This window comes from Atractosteus spatula, chromosome 8 (assembly GCF_055471065.1).
Source record: "Atractosteus spatula isolate fAtrSpa1 chromosome 8, fAtrSpa1.hap1, whole genome shotgun sequence".
Lineage (NCBI taxonomy): Eukaryota > Metazoa > Chordata > Actinopteri > Semionotiformes > Lepisosteidae > Atractosteus > Atractosteus spatula.
This window is the reverse complement of record NC_142713.1, coordinates 27,804,265-27,827,668: the sequence shown is the minus strand read 5'-3', so window position 1 is coordinate 27,827,668 and position 23,404 is coordinate 27,804,265. Positions and strand designations below refer to the sequence as shown.

At 37.8% G+C, this 23,404-nt stretch overlaps 1 protein-coding gene across 1 annotated transcript in view; it reads right to left on the bottom strand.

Moving 5' to 3' along the window:
- Positions 1–23,177, bottom strand: part of ptprr (protein tyrosine phosphatase receptor type R) — an 88,547-nt gene extending 65,370 nt beyond the window's left edge. Inside the window, exons 1-2 of the mRNA XM_088923385.1 lie at positions 22,731–23,177; positions 16,238–16,539 (exon numbers count right to left, since the gene is read on the bottom strand). Of these exons, the coding sequence (XP_088779511.1) occupies positions 16,238–16,539; positions 22,731–22,791 (363 nt within the window). The 5' untranslated portion in view covers positions 22,792–23,177. The remainder of the gene's footprint in view (positions 1–16,237; positions 16,540–22,730) is intronic.
- Positions 23,178–23,404: the final 227 nt, after the last annotated feature.

Here is a 23,404-nt window from a genome sequence, read left to right as displayed (position 1 = left end):
TTGTAAGATGATAGTTGTCGCCTATCTGAAGCGACAGAAAAAAGCTAAAGCTCACACTTAATGGAGGGCAAGAATGAAAAAGTTGGAAAGGACTTTGTGCTGAGACGGAACTGGGTGCAGTAAGATGAGGAACGAGATGAAAGTGAGAGCAATACCCAAAGATTTTTGTATCAGGTTGCAGCACTTTCTCAACTCAATTTGGGTGGCACGACGGAGTAAATATTTCTAACATGTCCCTAAGGGGTATTGAAATTGGATGATAGCATCTGTAAGAGTAATCAGAAGTGTCAGCTTTGCAAGCTGAGGATATGAAGCATGCACAGGTACTGTACTTCTAAGAGCGCAGATGATAGAAAGCGTCCGTTGGAGCTTCTGTACTTTGTTGGGTTGAAATTACTGACCTGTCCACTTGCTCTGTAGATGGTACTGTATCCCTTTTGAAGGTACAATAAAGCTGACTTAGTAGAACGAAGAGCAAAGATTCAGAAAGGGAGCCTTTTAGTGAGACATGAGAGCAAAATGGCAGGTGAAGCATGTGGAACTGGCAGGGCAGGTAAGATCGGTATCTGGCAACAGATGCTGTTGATCCCCTGTTAGAGGTGGGCAAGACTGCTATAGATATGAGTAAAATATGGGACTGGCAAAGCAAAAGTGAATCCTAGGATGAAAGACCGGAAGACGTCCCATTCTTGACTTTGGTCAGGATATGCAGTGTTTAGGCAATCCTTATCCTTATGCAAAAGTGTCCAAAATTTGTCAGAGGAGCAGGATGTTCCTCAACATACTGTACAGGACTATTATCGAGGGTTGACCATTTTAAACTGGTATAGCAAGACCAATTATAGCATTGTGAAAGACAGGTAGCTATAGTAATGGAATGGAGTGGCAGGCTTGGGGGAGATGCATAGGCAGGTGGTCATTTGTGTACTATTGGTGTGGTTGAAACAAGTGAACCTAGGGAAGTACTGTATTGTAGCGAGAGGCTGACAGTGTAGGAATAGAAGATCATGTGGGAACAGCAGAGAGGAAAACCACAACTTCTGGTAGTAGAATACAAACCTCTGGGGGTCCTAGCCCAGAGGATAACCCCCTCTAGGCACCTGGGTATATGATATACTGTACTGTGGACACTGCTTTTAGACATAGGCTGGGATTCTGTCACTGGGAAGGCACTGCTCTGACCCAGAAGAAGCACCTTTGAGCTAACTGTAAGGAAGTAGGTTACACGGAAGTGGTGTAGGAACTGAGAGGTAAGTAGGATGTTATTTTCTTGGTTTTCTTACTGTATTTACTGTATACATATTGCTGCGTGAGCAAGTTACGACAATGTCATCATTGTGTTTTCACTGGTTGCTATGGTGTTGAATGCGACTTGCCAAAAATCTAATTAATCTCTCGAGCGACTTGCTTGTGCTGAAAAAGAACTACTTATCACAGCAAAGAGGCATTGGATTTTTACTGTATTCAATTCAATTCAAGCTTAATTATCCTCTGGGGGAAATTTGTTTTATACCACAGTCTCATACAACAATAAAACAAGGAAGACAAACATAACCAACAGAGAAGATGGTACAATAGTGTTACAGGAGATACTGTAAATAAGTTATTTGCATTGTTTGAGAGAGATATTGCAGCAAGGATAACAAATTTCCTGAGATTTCTATTACTTTTACACCTAGGGACACAGAGGCATCTCCCAGATGGAAGGAGTGTAAATTTACAGAGGAGTGGGTGAGACACACACTCCATAATGCGCTTGACGTTCTTTACAACCTTTAGAAAATGCAATAGAACAGACCTCAGAGCACAGGAACTAAACAGAAACACATCAGATTGATAGCAGAATTGCTCCTGGTGCACCGAACATAAACTCATTGACCTGTCTGGTCAGCCTGTACTGCGGTGTATAGGAAGATACTGGCAGAGGCCCAAAATAAAGGGAGGCAGTTGCCTTGTGGGTAGACAGGCATCGAGTTGGTGACAACGATTAAAGAGGAGTCTGGGCCTGAGAGGACCGAGGCTGGGTGTTCATGTCAGGAGTTTCAAGAAGGAGTCACCGATACCATGTATGATACCAGAGCACTCGAGGAGGTTCATTGCCAGAAGCCTAACATTAACCTACCAGTACAGTATGTCTTTAGACTGTGGGGGGAAACTGGTGTACGCAGAGAAAACAAATGCTCCTTCTTCTTCCTTCTCCCTCCCAAACTCCAACCCTTCGTCCTTGCCGTGGGACATGGTAACAGGTAAGGTACAGGCTTGCCAGGCAGGCAGATGTATGGTGGGTGACTTCTGCCATCCACACTACTACTGTTACCATGAAGGCTTGCCTGAAACTACCTGGAAGCCTTGTGATGTCCGGAAGGGAAGGAGGCTAGGAAAAAAAATCTCCACAGAAAATCCTGGGTGGAAATCAAGTGGCCAATGGCACATTCTTGTAGGACAGATGAGCTGTGGTGCAGGTGGTCAAAGGCAACTGGCAGAAGAGCCACTGGATACTCCTGATGCTTTAGGATGAGTCTCCCAAACATCTGGGTTTTTGCCCTGCCATTGGACACAGACTCTGTTTCTGGTCAAGCCCTGTGCTGCAGCTGGAGTGCATCAGACACTGCACATACAGTACATACATTCACACACTAGCACCCTCCAGGAACTTTGTGCCACCTTAAATCATTAACACACATACTGTACTGTAATTATCCACAAACAAGTCCATGTGTGAATAGCTAGAGGAGAGCGGGGTGCAGCTGGAAGCCCCTAGTCATGACCTGGCACCAGGGTGGGAGCTATAAGAAGCTTGTCATGCACTAGGAATAGGAAGGAGTGCATCCCTGCAGCTTTAGCTGTAGACTGAGCAGCCTCATAAGAAACAACTCTTCTCACCCAAAGGCGCCCTAAACATAGTCTGCCTAACAATATCCTGTCTGGTTCATTGCAACCAGAGGGAGCACAAATCTTAGCGGTCAACAAAAGATTAAGAATGACAACATAAATGCTGGCTGCTTTAATATGAGGACCCTGATTGATAACCCAAAATCTGAACACCCCAAGCATCAAACAGCAATTGCAATAAGCAATATCAGTTGGCCTGACATCCATGTTGTTGCACTCGGTGAAACCATCCTCACGGATGAAGGATAACTTATAGAAATTAACAGAGGCTACTGTCACGACCGCCAGCCAGCAGAGATCAACCCATAAAAGAGCTGCCAGCAGCAGGTTGATAATAATAAGCGCCGCCGCACGTGTTAATCCATCAGCTTATTCCCTACTGTGCGGCAGGCAGCGCTATTTAAACCATCCAAACCCGCTTCCCGCTGCTCGGTATTGAGTCTTCTCCTAGAGAGCTCTACCTCGCTTGCGATACTTTTTCCGGCTTCTGAACTTCCCTTTTGCCCTTCGACCTTGAACCTTGCCTGTCGTTTTGGATTGTACTCCAGTCTCTGTATCTTCCGGCTTTCGAACTACCTTTTGCCTTTCGACCACGAACTCGCCTGACGTTTTGGATTATACACCCGATTCGATATCTACCTGCTCCTTCGTCTGAACAGGATCCTCATACCTCATCATTGGGATTCGTAACAGCTATTAATGGAGGCCATATTTTTTGGAAAGGAAATCCTCAGCTCCACGGCTACATGGAGTAGGTTTCGCCATCCATAACAATTTGGTTCATAACAACGAGGTAACACACAAAAAACGGGGAGAACATACAAACTCCACGCAGATGGCACCCCAGGTCCAGAACTGAAGACAGGGCCCCAGTGTTGGGAATGCTAACCACTGCATCACTGTGCCACCCTAGACACTAATAATAACAGACAATAATGACAGCTGTTTTTTGGTGTGTTTTTTTTCCTTCAGTAGTTGTGTATCTTAGAAGAGTTGCCTCCTCGCCTGAACATCTCACTGGATTGTCCATATTTAGCTCTTGAAATGTAGGTTATGTTTTTATGTGTACTAACATCAGAATTTAGCTTTTTGGCAGCTACAAAGATAACACCATGCTCTTTATGTAGTGATGATTTATGTTGGCACACCAGAGCAGCTTGCTTGCTGAAAATGCTGCCAGAACCATCTTCATTTTCAGAATTGTCTGCGCTCTATGATGTTTACATACGCAGTCATTTCTCACTGAAATAACAGTGCTCTGTTTTGGTACGGATAAAGGAGCTAGCAGTCTGACAGGCTGGCACTAAAGCAGTGCCTTTGAGCAGCTGCCTGAATGTACGCTCAACTTCCACTGTCGGCAGGAGAGTGTCCTGACTTTTCCTGTCATGTATTATTGATGTAACCTTACATTCGCCTTATCACTAAAAATAATACACAGAAACACCACATCGAACCCTGCACAGGGATCTCTTTTGCATAGCTCATGGTAACTCTTCTCCCTTCCCAACAACTGTGTCACGGTAAGAGAAAGCTGAAAACACGGGAAAAAAAACACAGCAGACATCTAACACTTCATTTTAAATGAATGAAGCAAGAAAAGAGAAATGCGATTTAAGCACTGGCTTTATATCAACGTCAGAAACAAAAGGCCAGATTTCCAACAATCTGGAACCATAACAGAAAACACGTTTAATAAAACAATCTGCATATCAAGGTCAAAATAGCGAATTTTCTCATTTTTGTTTTCTCATTTTTTATCCCACTGGCTATCTAATGAACACGTCAAGCAATGAATCATAGAAAAATTGTTTTTTTTTTTAGCAAAAACACCACCATCACAAAAACAACCCCATCAAAGTTGCTGCAAATAAAGCAGAATTAACATGAGAATAATGCCTTTTGAAGAAATGAATGCATTTCATTCAACCACATTGAAGTGATCAATTACTTCCAGTTCATTAAGACTTCATGAATTCCGCTTTCTGTAAGACACACCAGTTTAAAACATTTCATTGAGCAGAAATAAGCAGGGGAGGAGAAACCAGCTCCCCAAATTACAGCTATCAAAGGGAACACTTTGATGAATGTTTTAACATAGTGGCAAATATTAGTTGTTGTCCTTGGCTATTATTAGTTATTGCAATAAACAAAGAGATATGCATAAATAAATACTTAGAGCAATCACAAAAGCAGAAAAGTGTCAGTAAAATTCCCAGAAAAATAACAGCACCAAACAGCCAGAAAGGAAAAAAGAAACACAAAGGCTATCTATACATGGAATATACTGTACGTGTATCATCTTTTCACTTCTTCTTGTGATGAGACAAACCCTTTTCTTATGGCTCTGCATACAGGGAAATAGTGATTTCAGTCTGTGTAGCTTCAGCACCTGAAGGAAAACTCTCCATCATATTATTTTCCAGAAGAAGACAACTTTATTTGCTTTACATATTCCAGCACAATCTGAGGTGTATAAACTGCCAGAGAAATGTCAAAATAGAAACATTTGTCGCACTTGTATTAACTGCAAAGGATTGTAGCTTTCAGACAAAAACACTTCAAAATAACCTTTACCTCTAGACTAGAGCAAATGCTAAAGCCCTTAAATATCTGTTCTGCTCTGTCCAATGTTGTAAGATTATTTTCCCAGGATAATCTAAATGAGTCTCTATATGCCTGAGAGTGCTAAAAGTAATTTACTAACACAGAATAAATGCAGTATTTCCAATAACAATATACCTACTGTATATGCTGCCTGAGTCTTGAAATATTTAATATTAAAAATAAAAAATGACATATAAGCCAGAAAGATGTATTAAGACAAAAGGAACTATACAGTGATTATAAAGTCACCCTGCTTTGACATATCAAATTAAAATAAATAATGTTCGTTTTTTGTTCAAATGGTAATTTGATTCAACTTCCTGTGTACTGTATCAGTATGTCAATAAAAATCTTTTTCTATACCAAGGACGTAGTTGTTCAAAAATGCTTTTCACTGAGATATAAACATGGTAAGTACACTGAAAATAGAACAGGATAATACCAGGAAATTCCAGAGGCTAGCAAGAATGCAAATCCCTTTGGACACACAGTAGAACAATGAAATTTGAATGCATGGATGATATTTTCATCCAAACAGTAATACTTTTTTTCTGTTGCACAGTGCATGACAGACAATTAAACAAGCAACAAGCCCCAGAGATGTCTGGGGCATCATTTACTTTTGCATTCCAGAATTCACTCTGTCGCTTTAATATGGCATGTACAGTACAGTATAGAAAGTGTTGTTCCAGTCAACACACGGGACTATTTACAGTAGTTAGTTAGTTCTATAAGGGCATAAGAGAAAAAAAGTACAACAAAATTAAACAAACAGCAAGTTGGGTACATTTCACATGCTTGGAATCTGACTGGCATGTTTTGCATTTGAACTAGGTACAATATAAACCAAAAGATACCTCAGGACAACACACAAACACATCACAACCATTCCTTTTTCATAGGAGTTGTGTCCCAGAGGGCTCTGTAGATATCCCAAACCTCCAAAGGCTGTTATACAAACTATTGACAATTTAGATTTAATCTAAAAGATTGCATTTTTATTAATATCAGTAACCATCTCCTGTGCCTCCCTTTCCCCGTGTCTTTCTTGTACCATACATGGCCAGCCAGCTCACAGTTATAGAGAATGTTTGATAGCAAACCCTGTGCTTTACACCCTGCCAGCAAAGATTCCCTGGAAATGTAGCATTTAATTTCACAGGAATCCTGCCTGTAGTATGAACACATACAGTACATCAAGGTCTTTCCTGGAACAGGATTTTCCCTGTTTTCCCAAAGCATGAAAGGAGAGACACCTGGTGGCTGAATAAATCATCAGCAAAATCTATATTCCAGAATATTCGGCAGGTCCTACTGCCAAGATATTTCTGAATCATGATTCGTGTTGTTATTTAATATGCCAGGGATTAGAACCCTAATACGCTAATAACCTGAAATACATTCTCTCTTTAACTCTTTTTCTCTCGAAATTCCTTATAAACCCAAGCTGCTCCTGACATCCAGGGTTAAAACAGGATTTGCAAAAATGGAACAGTGCGTCACAACCTTACTCTCCCTTACAATAGTGCACTTAACCAAGGGTCTCCAATGCTGATTTGAGCTAGTCCACTGACACTCAAACTGGGCAAATTTGGAGTGAATAAAAGTGTTCAGCTCATTGTGCCATTCCCTGTAAGGTCCAACTAAGAACCAGACAACACCCCCAGAACTAATTCATTTGACATACTATTATATATATGGTATAGGGCCTTACATACTATTATATGAAAACAAGCACAAAGTACAGTACATACTGTAACTTGGCTTTAATTTACCTTGCATGAGAGGATGATTTCCTGACAATTAGGACAAGTTAATCAGAATCCTAATACTGGGCACATTGCGTTTCTGCAAGGCCAGTCTCAATAGCAAAGTAAAAAACTCTGGGAAGTATTTATACCTCAGTGAGGGCAAGTGATTCATGTGAGTTGGACTTCTGTCCTCCTCCAAACTTTCATGATTAACTTTATGCGTTTCGGTTATAATCCATTTGTAGGAAGATTTGAAAGTACAAGGAAGAAAAACTGTTGTAAGAATAAGAGTCAATGTACTGTACTGTAATTTGGACTGAGAAACCTCACTGCTTGTGTTGGTTATTGACCATGCTGGCAATTGACATTGGAACACTGACAGCATGTCCTTACAACTGTAAACATCCATTCCAGTGATGAAAAGTCAATTCACTCGAGATTTATGAAGTGCCCCAAGGACCAACACAGCTCATAAAGCTGCTCTTGGAAATGGATGTCTTACTATGGGCTAAAAGAAACACTATAAAAAATGAAAGAGAGTACTACGGAGTAACTCACCCACATCCCCCACACACTTCATCTCCGCCGCTATCATCATTACCTCCTTTAACGGCCCTTGGTTCTGCTGTTCTGTTCCTTCAAAGGCCTGCTAGTGGAGGCATTAAAGAGCGCCGAGTGAGTCCCCAGGCCACTCCTGGTGCCTTCATTCACACACCACTCAGCTTCCATTAGTTAATATGCCGCTGAGGCAGCTTCCCTGTGGGGATAGGTCACGTGGTTGGTCCACACAGAGCAGAGGCTGAGGAAGATGATTTATTACACCTCAGGGTGTGTGCTAAGAAGCAGAATATTTACAGTTGACTCGTTAAACAGAAAACTGTTACTCGGAGACTCCTTGGTGACCCTTTCACTAGATTAGAGCTACGAGCGGCTCAAGGGGTAACATCCTTGACATTTTCTTGCCATTACCACGGCTTGGGTTCTATTAGTTAGAAAGGAAATAAAGGTACAATAATGAGCCGAAACAATCCAGGTGAATTAGGTACAGAGTATCTATACTACCTGAAGACATGCATGCAAATGGTAGAAAATCTTAGGATCAAAAAGGCATTTGTAACATTTTTTTTATAATGTGAACAGCTATGAAGTTAACTTAAACAGCTTTGGTTCAGCGTTATGCAAAACAGTGGTATGTTTTATACTCTAGAAATCTCAACTTTAACTGTAACATATATACTATATAGAACAACATTTACTAGGTTATATGGCATTATGTTAATAATTTGCATTGCAATATCAATATGATTCTGCAGCATCTGCTTTTACTACACTGTTGCTTTACTGAAGTATACAGTAGACGATTATGTCATGAAAGACCAAAGCCAAACCAACAAGAGGACATTACTAACCTCAAAAAAGGATCAAAGAGGAGCGTAACAAATGAGTCCTAGTCTTAGGACATTGTAACGTGCAGACATGTTAAATCTCTTCGGTCTAGAGCAAAGATATTCACTACCAGTCCACCAGGTTTTATCGATAATTTACAATCCTCATAATTAAAGACCTGGAAGTTATGGCAATAATAACAAATTTGTGAATATTTTATTTAAATCAAGGCATTAAGAGTCCAGGGTAGAATGAAGACAAGAAGACACGGTAAAATGAAAGTCAGTGGTCAAGACCAGTGTTAGCCAATCCTGGTTGAAGGGCTGGCATGTGGGCAGGTTTCCAGATCCCATTAAGACACCAACAACCGGAGATCTGGAAGAAGTTGTTAGATTGGTGCTGTTAAGCCAATAATGAGCTAACTTAATGCAGGATGTTAAGAGCTGACTTAGAAAGAAAACCTACAGACACACTGGCCTGCCAGGACCAGGACTGCCCTTCCCTGGTCTAGAGCAAAGAGGATGGAGAGGAAATTTGATCCATGTGCAGTATATCAGATTATAAGGGGTATAGTGAGGACCAACCAATTCTGCACTCAGTAACGAAGCAAGGACACTCGGTCACAATCACAGGTTAAAAGGCTGTTCATTTGGGATAGAGAATAGGAAACCCTTCTTTACAAAAAGACTTGAGAGTCTGGAACAGGCTTCCCAGACAGGTGGATGAGACTCTGAGCTCCTTCAAGAAATGGCTGGACAAAATTCTTTTAGATTAACTTCGCTACTAAGACACCAAACAAGCAATATGTACCAATTGTCCCCTTTCTCATTCCCAAACGTTCTTAAATTCTTATAAAGGGAGCTGCTGTTAAGGATTTTTTTATTTGGTATTATCTACATAACCCAGCTCTCATTAAGAGGATACTTAAAGATTATTAGAATCTCAGTATTGCTTCTGGTACTGTTTTGCTTGGGAATCATGATTATGTAAAGATATGATTTATTTTAATTCTTTCATTTATTTATTTCATTTGTTTTATTCAGCAAATAGAAAGTATGAGAATGTGAAGACAATTTCACAGAATGGTAAAGACATTTTAACAAATTGTGGTCTCCATTCCTTTCCATGATATTGAATTAAAAGTACATAATAATAAGGCACTTTTCAATTTGATACATTCAAACCAAAAACGGTATGTAGGCTTATCCAAATTTAGCACATATGCCAAGATTTGACTATACAGTATTTTCTTTTGCTTTTCATTTAAGATTTATTTTCTGTACCCTTCATATTACAGACAGTTGGTCTAGCTACTGAATAAATTATAAACATGTAGATGGGAAGCAGAGATTCTCAATAACAATGCTGCATTACCTACGACTAGGCAGAGCTATTCCTGTATCAAGTCACCAATCCATTAGTAAAGCTTCACAGAATCCACTACACCAGGGACACATTTTCTAAAGCTCTTGACAATTCTAGCCACCATATTTGAAATGTAACCTCAAAGATTAGCTGCACTTGTGTGTGAAAAAAGTGAAAAAATACTCCCTCAACTCAATAGCCTTAACTCTGATGTACAATTCCCAGCACGGACGCATTCTTTTGCTCTTTTGAAAACTCCAGCCTCATGATTGCAAAAAAAATAAACTGTAGTTATACATTTCAACTTGACATGACAGAATTTTCAACCCTTTCATTTGTAATACTTTATCACAGTCAAAGTGTTAATAAAGGAATTAAAATGGTGATTGGCTTAACTGGAAGATGGGTAAGGGTGGGAGGGAGTTATGGGGAATTTGCGGCTTTCATAAATAAATATTTGTATTTGGAGCTTTTTTGAAACGTTTAGTCACAGGTCAGTGACTCAGTTTATAGAATACAGCTGGGATCAGGAAATGCAGGGTTCTGAGCGCTGTCCAGGGTACTGTACTCTGCTGGCAATCATGGACTAAATTTTAACTCCATCTCTTTCAGCAACCTACTGTATAAGCTTATCACTGTAAAGGTAACAGGGTGTTCATCTATCTTACCTTAATAAATAGCTCCAGGGTGTCACTGGCAAAAATTACAAAAAAAATCTAACAAACACAAGCACAGTTATGCAAACGTAAGAAAAAGAATTGCTATTACCTAATGATTTAGTAATGAGCTGTATACACAGCATATTAAATCACAAAAGGCTAAACAGACACTTTTTCTACCGACAAAACAAAACAAGATAAAGGAATAAAAGGTAATGGCAGCAAGTTGTGAGGCTAATGTGCCTTTTAATACTGTACTAGACAATTTCAGTTTTATTATCAATTATTTCCATACTTTGACAAAAGGATATTAAGTCAAATAAACCATATTGTCTTCCCAACCATATATTGAAAGAATTGGGATTCACTAATTTGCTGAGACTCAATATTGTTTGGTTTTTTTTAAATTTACAGTGGTGTGAAAAAGTGTTTGCCCCCTTCCTGATTTCTTATTTTTTTGCATGTTTGTCACACTGAAATGTTTCAGATCATCAAACAAATTGAAATATTAGACAACGATAACACAAGTAAACACAAAATGCAGTTTTTAAATGAAGGTTTTTATTATTAAGAGAAAAAAAAATCCAAACCTACATGGCCCTGTGTGAAAAAGTGATTGCCCCCCCTGTTAAAACATAAATCAACTGTGGTTTATCACATCTTTGGAAAGCTGAGTTCAATTTCTCTAGCCACACCCAGGCCTGATTACTGCCACACCTGTTCTCAATCAAGAAATCACTTAAATAAGACCTGCCTGACAAAGTGAAGTAGACCAAAAGATCCTCAAAAGCTAGACATCATGCTGCAATCCAAAGAAATTCAGGAACAAATGAGAAACAGAGTAATTGAGATTTATCAGTCTGGAAAAGGTTATAAAGCCATTTCTAAAGCTTTGGGACTCCAGCGAACCACAGTGAGAGCCATTATCCACAAATGGCGAAAACATGGAACAGTGGTGAACCTTCCCAGGAGTGTCCGGCCAACCAAAATTACCCCAAGAGCGCAGCAACGACTCATCCAAGAGGTCAGAAAAAAACCCACAACAACATCCAAAGAACTGCAGGCTTCACTTGCCTCAGTTAAGGTCAGTGTTCATGACTCCACCATAAGAAAGAGACTGGGCAAAAATGGCCTGCATTGCAGAGTTCCAAGACGAAAACCACTGCTGAGCAAAAAGAACATAAAGGCTCGTCTCAGTTTTGCCAGAAAACATCTTGATGATCCCCAAGACTTTTGGGAAAATACTCTGTGGACTGACGAGACAAAAGTTGAACTTTTTGGAAGGTGTGTGTCCCATTACATCTGGCGTAAAAGTAACACAGCATTTCAGAAAAGGAACATCATACATACAGTAAAATTTGGTGGTGGTAGTGTGATGGTCTGGGGCTGTTTTGCTGCTTCAGGTCCTGGAAGACTTGCTGTGGTAAATGGAACCATGAATTCTGCTGTCTACCAAAAAATCCTGAAGGAGAATGTCCGGCCATCTGTTCGTGACCTCAAGCTGAAGCGCACTTGGGTTCTGCAGCAGGACAATGATCCAAAACACACCAGCAAGTCCACCTCTGAATGGCTTAAGAAAAACAAAATGAAGACTTTGGAGTGGCCTAGTCAATGTCCTGACCTGAATCCGATTGAGATGTTGTGGCATGACCTTAAAAAAGCGGTTAAGGCTCGAAAACCCTCCAATGTGGCTGAATTACAACAATTCTGCAAAGATGAGTGGGCCAAAATTCCTCCACAGCGCTGTAAAAGACTCATTGCCAGTTATCGCAAACGCTTGATTGCAGTTGTTGCTGCTAAGGGTGGCCCAACCAGTTATTAGGTTTAGGGGCAATCACTTTTTCACACAGGGCCATGTAGGTTTGGATTCTTTTTTTCCCCTTAATAATAAAAACCTTCATTTAAAAACTGCATTTTGTGTTTACTTGTGTTATCTTTGTCTAATATTTCAATTTGTTTGATGATCTGAAACATTTCAGTGTGACAAACATGCAAAAAAATAAGAAATCAGGAAGGGGGTAAACACTTTTTCACACCACTGTATGTCACTTTCTATCATACTGTCCTCTCACATTTATTATATCATTATACAGGGTATAACTAGTATATATCTCTATCTTCTGCAGATGTGTATTTCTTTAAATTTAAGCAGTATACATTTGACTTTTCAGGATGAATGGAGAAGATCAATTCATGCATATTTTGTTCCTTTCACTAAAGAAAAAAATAAATAAAATAAATAAATTAGGGGTAAAGTTCCAATATGCATTGAAATAAAACACAATATCTGAATTATATACTACCCTCAATCTCGCCTGTATAGTGTACAAACTGCTTTAATAACTAGTATGAAGGAGATATGACAGCAGCAAAGAATAAAAATTCAAGTCTCAATCAATCACTTTTAATGTTTGCTTATTCCTGAGGAAACATTAGTTTCTTAAAACAAATACAACAAAATAGCCACTCTATCTGAAATCACCTCTTACAAAAAATCCTTTAAAAAGCTTTTTAAAAATCAAACGCTTCAAATATTGTTTTCTTACAACTACTGAAGAAGAGCATCTTTACGGCTGAAGTTCAGGATATAGTTAACATGGATTTAGAAAACATACTGTAGGGCTCATTTATTATAACTTGTTATATAGTTCTTTTGAACAAGCAATACCAGCAAATTGATATAAATTCAGAATATAATATGGTAAATTTAGATTTTCAGAAGTGTGATAAAGATTCTCATTAAAGATTAATTCTAAAAATACAAGTGGCAATTATTCAAGGAAATGCATTTTCTTGGATTAAGAGTCTGTTGAAATATCAAACTGGGTGGACTCAATGAGTGGAATACCACAGGGACCTTTATTCGGATTAATGCTCTTCCTGATTTATTTAAAATATCTTCATTTGGTAAAATGATTAAGTTAGTCATATTTGCACAATGCCAAATTACGAGAATTAGCAAACATTGTAGAAGGTGGAAATTCAAAAACATTTAGACATACTTCATATGTGGGATCTTTACATTGTTTAAATTACATTGTTTCTTGTAGATAAATGCAGAATGTTTAATAAGCAGGTAATAAAACTCATACATGATCAATATGGGAAACACTGAACATGAAATATAAATGTTTTCAAGAAAAGATAAAGACATGTTTTAGCATTTATGTTATCCATTTTAAATAATGTGAGTTCAAAATGAAGAATTTAAATCAATGAATGCTATTTTAAAACTGTAACTGTAATGTGTTAGTAAAACTTCATTTAAGTTACTATGCAGAACAAAAATGTTGCTGCTCTGGAATCAGTCTATAGAAGAGCAACCATGTACAGCATATTACCAGACTCAAAGGAATGTCCTACACTGACAGACTAGACAGTATGAGAGGACCAGATTCAAGTATTCAGAATCTTCCAAGGCACTGAAACAGTCAATTCAGTGGACTTCTACAAAACCAATGATGAAACACAAACCACAGGACTTGACTGAAAACGAGGGGTTGTGTTTCTGAAAGTGAGAATACCGTACCTACCGTATTTACAGAAAGGGTTGTTGGAGTATGGAACATGATACACAGCCATTATTTTCAGTTTCTAAAACACTGCTTCTCTCAAGAAGATGCAATAATATTGGACAAATTACAGTATCTTCTACCAATCAAAAGAGGTAGATGGGCCTGCCCAACAACTAATTTGCAAACATTCTTACAGTATATTCTCATGATCCCTGAACTGAAGCAGTGCTTTACTGCATGTACTGTATATCTCTTTAAAAATGTGTTTCCTAATAATAACAACACAACCTTAATCCAAAATGCAACAGTAAACATATGCTTGGAAAATTACACATTAAAACCCCATGGAAAAGTATTGTATTCCTGGCCAACACAGAAATTTTTCTTCACCAAGATTTCAGATTTCTCAGAATTATTTTGGAAGAGTTCTTGTATGAAAGAGTTAGTCAATGTGGGTATAACAAAGCCCTAAAAACCAGCGACAGGACAACACGTGTACCTTAACTGGGGCCTTGATAAAGTAAACTGACAGATTAAAACTCAGAATACAGAACTGTCATAGAAATATAAAGTGAATAATGTGTAGCAGTAAAGAAGAGATTAAAAGTCTATCTCTCAGAAACTCCCCCGGTGATATCAAACTTATTTTCAATATCTCCTGCTTTCTAGATGCCTTCTAGATTTTTAGTACCAGGGTAGAAGGCGCGAAACACTATACAATCAGATGAAATCTATCAATATTGTAATGGCCAAACTATTGTAGTCTTGGATTTTGGATTAGTTCCAGATGGACATTTACCTCAGTGATAATAATCTACCTCCCCTGACCTTGAAAGGATGAACAAAGCAGAGGAAAACAAGGTATTAGCCGGCACTATCACATCAACAGGGTCTGGACAGGTCTACAAACTCAGACTTTCATTAGACTCTATCTTTAGACTTTGGTAATTTAATTTGCCAATGCAATTTGATAGAAAGAAGCATGTTAATGTTTCTGCCGCTCCTTTCCTAAACCACAGCCAATAAACCTGTTGTAATAAAAGTGTGTCTGAAAGCTTTGTTCCTGGGCTGACGACACTGACATCATTTCTATGGATTTATTGCTCCTGTAATATATGGGTCGCCACTGATATTAATAGGTATCATTTCCATAGAAAACCTAATGTATGGTATGGATGCACTTTTCATCTAGACATTTAGCATACAGTACTGTACATACAAGTTCATTTCTATTGTTGATAATGAACAAGGAACACAAAGGCAGCCATCAGTTTCTGTGATGCAAAATAATCAATTCTTTCATGAATGTACCATCATCACTGTGGATATGTTAACTGTCTCAATACAAACATGGATCTACAGTACTAGTGCTACAGTGAATATCAAATAGGTTGACTTGAATACTCTGAGACACTACATTAATTGAAACTGATTTTGTAGGCAATCACCAAATTAAAAAACTGCATTATGTACTATGTACTAAAGTAAGTTGCCAATGTCGTCTGGGAACACTGCTATCATTGCTTCATATTTACAGCAATTCCTGTATTTAACAAAGTGTAAAGAACAGTATTTTCAGAATTTTAAAAAGACCTCTACTACACCATTAACAGACTACATTTTAAACCATTTAAATATTTCACTATTCCATGTTATTTTTTGCCCTTCTAACTATAATAACTATATATCTCACAGTAAATTAAAGGAGAGCTTTTAGAAGAAAGGGTCCAATGAATGGCTGATATGAAAAATATTTCAATACAGTTAATACAAGACTATTGTTACCTGTAAAAACCCATAAAATGAGGTGCTCAGGGTGCCCCTACTGTAGATTATTTGTCAAGAAATACAGAAAGAGTCGGAAGAATATGGGTTGTCAGTTGAGAGAAGACCGGTACAATGATATCTGACCAGCTAGAACAGTTCCACATCCTGGCTATGGTGGACCTCACCTCTGTATGCTCCAAACACTTTGCACTATGGTTATGCCAAACACATATGTCAAACACAGTATATGGGAATGTACTGTATAAGTAAAATGATTGTTAAAAATGGCAACACGTACCACTGATACCAAGTCTCTGGCAGAAACAGGAGAATTCTCCACTTGCAGGTCATGGTCTGTCTGAGCCAGCAAGTTGATGCTTTGGTCATGGGTATCTTCAGGAAATCTGCATTTCACAATCATGGAGGGGTGGACTTTGCTGATCCTGGCATACGAAGGTGAATGGAAGATGTTTGTTTGCCTGTTCACGTCCTCCAAGTCTGTCTTCTTGGTGCCTTCGGCATGGTGATAAACTATGACGGGCCTCTCAGGCTTGTGCTGATGTATCGTCAGGAAATGGTCATGATCTCCAGAAAAGCCGCCTGAAAAGAAAGAAAATTGAAATTTTCTGAAACGTGACTTAGATTTTTACATTTCGGGATACTGTATATTAGGAGCCCTGGGTGATACCTGCATAGCTCTCCTCATGATCTCTGTCCTGGAGGACACCCATGCAAACATGGGAGAACATACAAACTCCACAGAGATAGAACTCCAGGAGTTGGAGCCAGGATCCTACTGTACCACCACAAGGCATGTACGCTAACCACTGGGCCACCATGCCACCTAGGATCGGTATCAAAAGATTAAAATTGTGAACATGTTCCAGACTTTTTCAATATTTAAAAAAAAAATTAAACATCATCGTAGGCAATTAATTTCAGTAACAAAGTTGACTTTCTTCTGTAGGTTTGCTGGTAATTAATCTCCAACATTGTCTTTCAGCTGCTTAGACTACTTGGCTTCTCTGTGACTTTGATTTATTACACACTTTTTCAATTAATTTGCACAGCCTCAAGAGAGAAACAGATTCCACATTGCAGTGTACTGTCTTCTTAACTCTGTAGACGGACCATATGGTGTGCTCTTAAAAACATGTTCTGGAGGTTCGCATTACCATCCTTAGGCTTATGAAAAATCATGGTGTCAAATATACCATTCACGTTAAAGAAATGAACAAATGTGAAAAAGGTGCAGTGCTGTCCTTCTATAGCCATTGGTGCATTTTCAACAACGACTTAGTCAGGATCGCTGTGATTCGGAGTCTAACCTGGCAGAGCATGGGTACAATGCAGGATACACCCTGGATGGGTTGCCTGTCCATTGCAGGGAACACTCACTGTCATACATGGGTCAGTTCTAAGAAACCAATTCACATACAGCAGATAGCCTACAGGCTGTGGGAAGGAACCAGAGAACCCACTGAAAACTAACTGGCCATAACGAGAATATTAAGATGGACATTTACTCTCTTTATACCAAAACAATTAATGTTGTTAATGTTTCATCACACAGAAGCCTTCATCCTGGCATACACACTTGTATCATATTATTTTAAAATACAACAAATTAATTAAATTAATCCAGGAATACAGTATATTGCATCTAACCCATTAAGATATTCTGTACAGTAGGGAACATTTAATCAATGCTAACCGCAGCACTGCCTTAAAAACTATGCATTTTCCAAATTAAGTTTTAGAAGTATATAAAGTATGTAGAGTATTATTAATGTAATCTCTAAACAAAAGCAAACCAGCCCATCTGGTTTATGTAAATGTTATCAATGTTTCTTTTCAATACACTGTATGTAGTATTTCCAAGTAGTGGATTGGAGGTAGGGTTATTTTTATATTGTTTTTGGCAACAAATATTCCAAAGAAAAACATATGCATATTTTTAAGGCAAGAAAAGATTTAAAAGATAGATGTTCTGGATGAAAGAACTTTCATTGTGTAAGCGTGGAAAAATGTTCCATTCATCACTTCAGAAGAACAACTACCGTATATGGTCAATAAATAAAACTATAGATTTTCTTGCTCTCTGTCCTATGGTAATAAAACCTCTTTAATGGCATTTTAGGTCACTTTTATTGATTTTATAGACATTTGTTATCACATGTTAAATGGGTACATTCAGCAAAGCTTAATATGTGAAGCTGTTGGAGCTTTATTAAAATATTGATATCTCCTCTTATCCTTTTGAAGTGACATTTAAGAAATATCACAAACCAGACATCATCAGTATCTTTTGCTCAGATCCACTAATAAAAACCTTTTTTTAATGCAAAGAGCTCTGCCTTTAGAAGCATTCTGTTTATCTGACCTCTTATCAGTTTCTGCAAAGAGCAGGGTGCCTTTGTAAACAAAACAAGACCTCTATGAGAGCTTTCTGTGGTATTTCTCTTTAATTAACTCATTCATTTGGCCTTCAGCTATGCAAGCTGGTCTTCCTTCGTATTGTGCACAGTAAAATAGAAGATTCAGAACTAGATCGTCACAGAACCATGTTTAAAAAAAATCCATTTTCTGACTTCTAACGGTACTTTCACAATAACAGTGTCAATCATGGAGGCAGTACTATCAGAGACAAAGAGACTGCCCATAACTATAAAGACATCATTCTTAAGTACTGTATGAAGACATGCTCCTTTACCCTCACATCAATGACAACAGAAACTTCTCAACACAGTTCAACTTACCTTCAAAATGATTTAATTTACCTTCGCTTCAGAGATCATAAATAATTGAGATAACCTAAAGGAAGATGACATTTTTTTGCTTTAATTAATAATAATAAACTGCTTATTCAATATATACCCATTCAATTGATTTGTTTAATTCAGAGGAATATGGCTAATCCATATTCCTCTTTAAAATTGTAGATATGGACAAGTCATCTAAACTTGTCTGGAATGTGCTATGCCATTCAACTATTGTTAATACCTTCATGAACTTTATTTTGGAAGATGTGAATCAAACGTTATGCAGATTATGGGACCACATTGCAGTGTCACCGGACTCTCCAAACCATTGTTTTCTTACCCTTTGTGAAATCTCTATCCTTTTAAAAAATGGTTCGATTTTTTGTCCCTTCCTTCATGTGTGGAGTAGGATATCACAATGTACATCAAGGACTTAGAAATAGGGATGCCATATGATCCATAAAATGTCTTTTGAAATTAATTTAACGCATCATTGCTTCAAATATAAAGAAAGATGCATGATATTATTCAGATAATACGATGCAGATAATCACGTGTACTGCACGTACTTACAGTATGTGTCTCGTTGCTGCCTGACAGGAAAGGGTTACATGCTGACCTGAAATGAACACTGGTCTATACACATACTGCACATCCTAAAAAAAGGCTTTCTCAGATCCAGTTGATTTAAACACTGTTATTACCTTTGACTTGTCTCTTCTTTGTGTATCATGATCTGGCGAAACCAAAAGCAATCCCATATTGATAAACATATTGTTTCCTGCTGCATTCTTTTTTTCAGAAATTGAGGAATAAACACTCTGGGAGACACTGCAACTGAATGAAGTTCGTTGGTCTCCATGATGCCATAAATCAAGAGGGCATTAAAACACAACAGATGCTATTTATTCTAACACTCATGTGTTGAGTTTTTAATGCCATCATTAAATTTTATAAGGTTGTAAGATTTTTCTAAGATACCCTTGCTTTGCTTTTATTAAATGTTTGCTCCAAGACATTAAATTAAAGTATCATTGGTAGCAAAAGCAAGTACAATGTACGCAAAAGTATATTAAACTGGCAAGACATAATTTTGAGGACACACATATCTTGCACTAGCTAAGGTTAAAGACGAATGACTGATAAATGTTAAGACCCAATTCTAGTTTAGAGTTTCTGCAGATTAAAGGAAAACTAGATGTTAATCCTTTCTGAAGTGAAAGTGAGAAAAACATAACTTCTGACAAGTCCTATTTTCATATACTGTATATACTGTAAAAAGTGGAAACTAAGGGTCAATAAATGCTGAGGTTAATTTGGTCTTGGAAATGTCCTAAAGATAAAATAACTGGCTCTGCAACATAATAGCTGCATTGTTGTTGTTGAGTGCCATCGAGTCAGTGTAAACTCATGGCGACCCTATGGATAGGTCCCCTGTCACTATCCATGGAGTTTTCATGGCAGGATATGGAAGTAGATTGCCAGGCTTTTCTTCCACACAGATACCACCAATTCCGCCCCCCCATACTGCTGCTGTCCAGTATGGGTTATTAGAGAACCTTGCGCCCAACGTGGGACACGAACCCACTACCCTGAGATTCTGTCTCATGCTCTACCAACAGAGCTAGTCAGGGAACACAATAGCTGCCTTACTTTTTGCAAATTATACAGTACAGATTAAATGCACCTACTCTATTAAAGAACCACAGTGAAGCGACAAAAAAAAGGCAAGAAGCGCTTTCCAAAGGCACACATTTATATTCTACATTCAGCATCTTGCATGGAAATAATAGCAAGTCCACATGACCTCTTGCCTGACACCCATGGGAGGGATGTCAGACTCTGAAAACAAAACTATGTTTTTTTCTGCTGCTGACAATCAAACAACAGAAAACACAATTGTCAAAACAGGCATGTTTGTATCTTGGTAACAATCTAAGCAAAGTTTGCTTAGTAGTTTGTTTGGTCAGGTGGCTAAAAAAGAGGTTATATATCTCTGTGTATTATTGCTCTGTGAGCTGTATCATATGCAAAGCCCAGTCATAATGCAGAGAATGCAGACTCAGATGAGAACTTGAACTAAGATAAATTATTTTCAGGCAACTTCTTTTTCTGTAGTTATATTGATGATCTATCCTGCAAAAACGTACAGATACGTACAGATAGAAAATGTACAGATAGGAAGCAATAAACTGTAAGCATTTGGACACATAACTATTTTAAAAAATGTAGCATTTCAATATTTCAACATTTACTGTTTTAGTCATCCTTCCTTGATAACTTCTTATTCAAAGAAATAACAAGTGAAAAATTAACAAGAAAGCCTGTAATAACAGTATACAAGGATATTTTCTGAGGGTATTTTACACATTTAATTTGAAACATTCCACATTTAACATAACTACATTTAACAATCATGTCCCTAAATTATTTTTCCATTAAGTATTTTAAGTGTTTTGAGCTAATACTCATAGCTACATACAGTACATGCTACCTTTATATGGTTCTAATCTAGGGAGTTTTCTAATTCACTCTAATCATTAATCCATTATAGATTAATCCATGTTAATCTATAATAAGTAGTTTCCAGACATCAAGGACTTATTTTCAAATTCAAACTGTTAGGTATGTTATATGCATAATGCTACTGTACATTCCCTCTAATTTTTCGATTAAATGCTTACTCTCATAAATTGTCGGATTTAGGAGAAGATCAAACCAAACATGTATGCCAACTGAAATAAAACTGTGACCTAAATATTAATATACTATGATATTAGAAATCCTGTTTGTGAGGATTATTGTACATAGGGATATAATATTACTACTGTGTACTGTACCATTTGTGAACAATATTATACTATTATACACTATTATAAAGAGGCTCAATGTAGATGTTTCCAATGTCACCAATTTATGTTATTTTAATTATCATATTGGTTTAACCTGATATAGCTCCTACTATTGGTTTAAATATTTTAACGATTGAATGCTGTACAGGAAAGGATAAGGTTGCATTTTGTTTATTAAAAGTTTGGTTTGTTAACAGAAGGTACAGTATATCCTCATACCTTTTAAGGACGGACTATAGAATTAGTCCATGATTATAACAGCAACGGGGTATGAATTACATTAAATACACAGCAATCTAGTCTAACATGGTGTTTATTATTCAATATACAGTAGGTTATGTAAACTAGTATTTAATCCTGCTTTCCATAATATACATTGTACCTAGGTAATAAATGCTTGTTTTATTGATTTACTGATTGGTTGCCAGACGCACAAACACGGTACTTCTACTGAAATGACTGAATTGGAAACCTTTCTCCTTCTGAGAAAGCTGCTAAGCACGTTTTCTCCCCGGCGACAGTGCTGTGTACAGACGGTCGCTGGCCTTGGTTCTGAAATGCTCTACAGCCACGGACTTGAACCGGATTGGAAATGAGGATTTGATTGGCAACTCCAATCACCATTACTATTAATCAAAATACGCAAACTGTGGCTTCTTCCTGATGTGGCTTTAACACTGGGCGGGATATCCTTCATTTCGTCTTGAAATTACAATCCATATACTAAATCGTTAAAGCCAATTAAAATTAAAATAAATGAATGTAGACAGGTTGATTGATTAGCAATAAACAGATACACGAATACAGTTTCACACAAAACTTCAATTTCATAAACCAATTCCTAAAATGTAAAAGATCAAATTCACCGCCTCCGCGAATTCTGTATACCCACACATCAAACAAAATGCGACAACAATCTGCATGTATTTCAGCGCATGAATTGAAACTTTACTATTATTAATGCAAATGTTTTTCTATCAAGTAACACCTGCTTTAAATCACTGATTTTTTTTTTGCATTTGGTAAAATAACCAGTTTAAAATTGTGGTCGGAGATGAGATACCAATCAATAAGGTTGTACACACCACCTATAACCGAAATAAATGCCATATGCGAGCTCGCGGAAACATGATTAAATGTTTTACACCTTCGCGCGTTCTTAATTTTTAATACTTACCAACAGTCTTTAGTAGAAATAGCGCGTAAACAACAATCTGGAACTCGCTTCTTCCTTGCATATTTCTGAGCCGTTGAGTCGTCAAACGTTCACATTAAAAACAGCTTTCAGAATGGTTTACTTTTCCCAATTGCAATAATACGGTACGGTACGATTGTAGTCCTAGGTACTCTCTAAAGAATTTTCCGGTGATCCTAGCGCAACAATATTTTGCAATGGCGATTCTGCTTTACATCAGTCATCTCAATTTACCGTAGCTGAGCTGGCGCAGTTACTTTGCGAGAGTAGCGGCAGACAGCTGATGCATAATTAATATGGGTAGTCTTCCGATGACACCCATTCCAAGATTCCACCAAATTCAGCCTTCTTGGGGCTCGAGAGTGCAAACGTGTGATCTGTTCGTGTTGTCTCGTTTTCAGGAATGCAATCTACGTGTACCAACATCGTGAGATTTCACTGACCTATTACTAATAGTAGTTTCTCTTAAAGGGAAAAGAAATTTAAAAAATGGCTCAGATTTCTTAAGAGAAATATTTTTTTTAAGAACTAAAACTAATCTTAAACTAATCGATTAAGTAAAATGCAGAGAACTGGATATGTTTGTTAATTTTTGGTAGCATGTTTAATTATATGCTCGGTACTAAACGGCATTTTATGTGAAAGCTATCGCTATA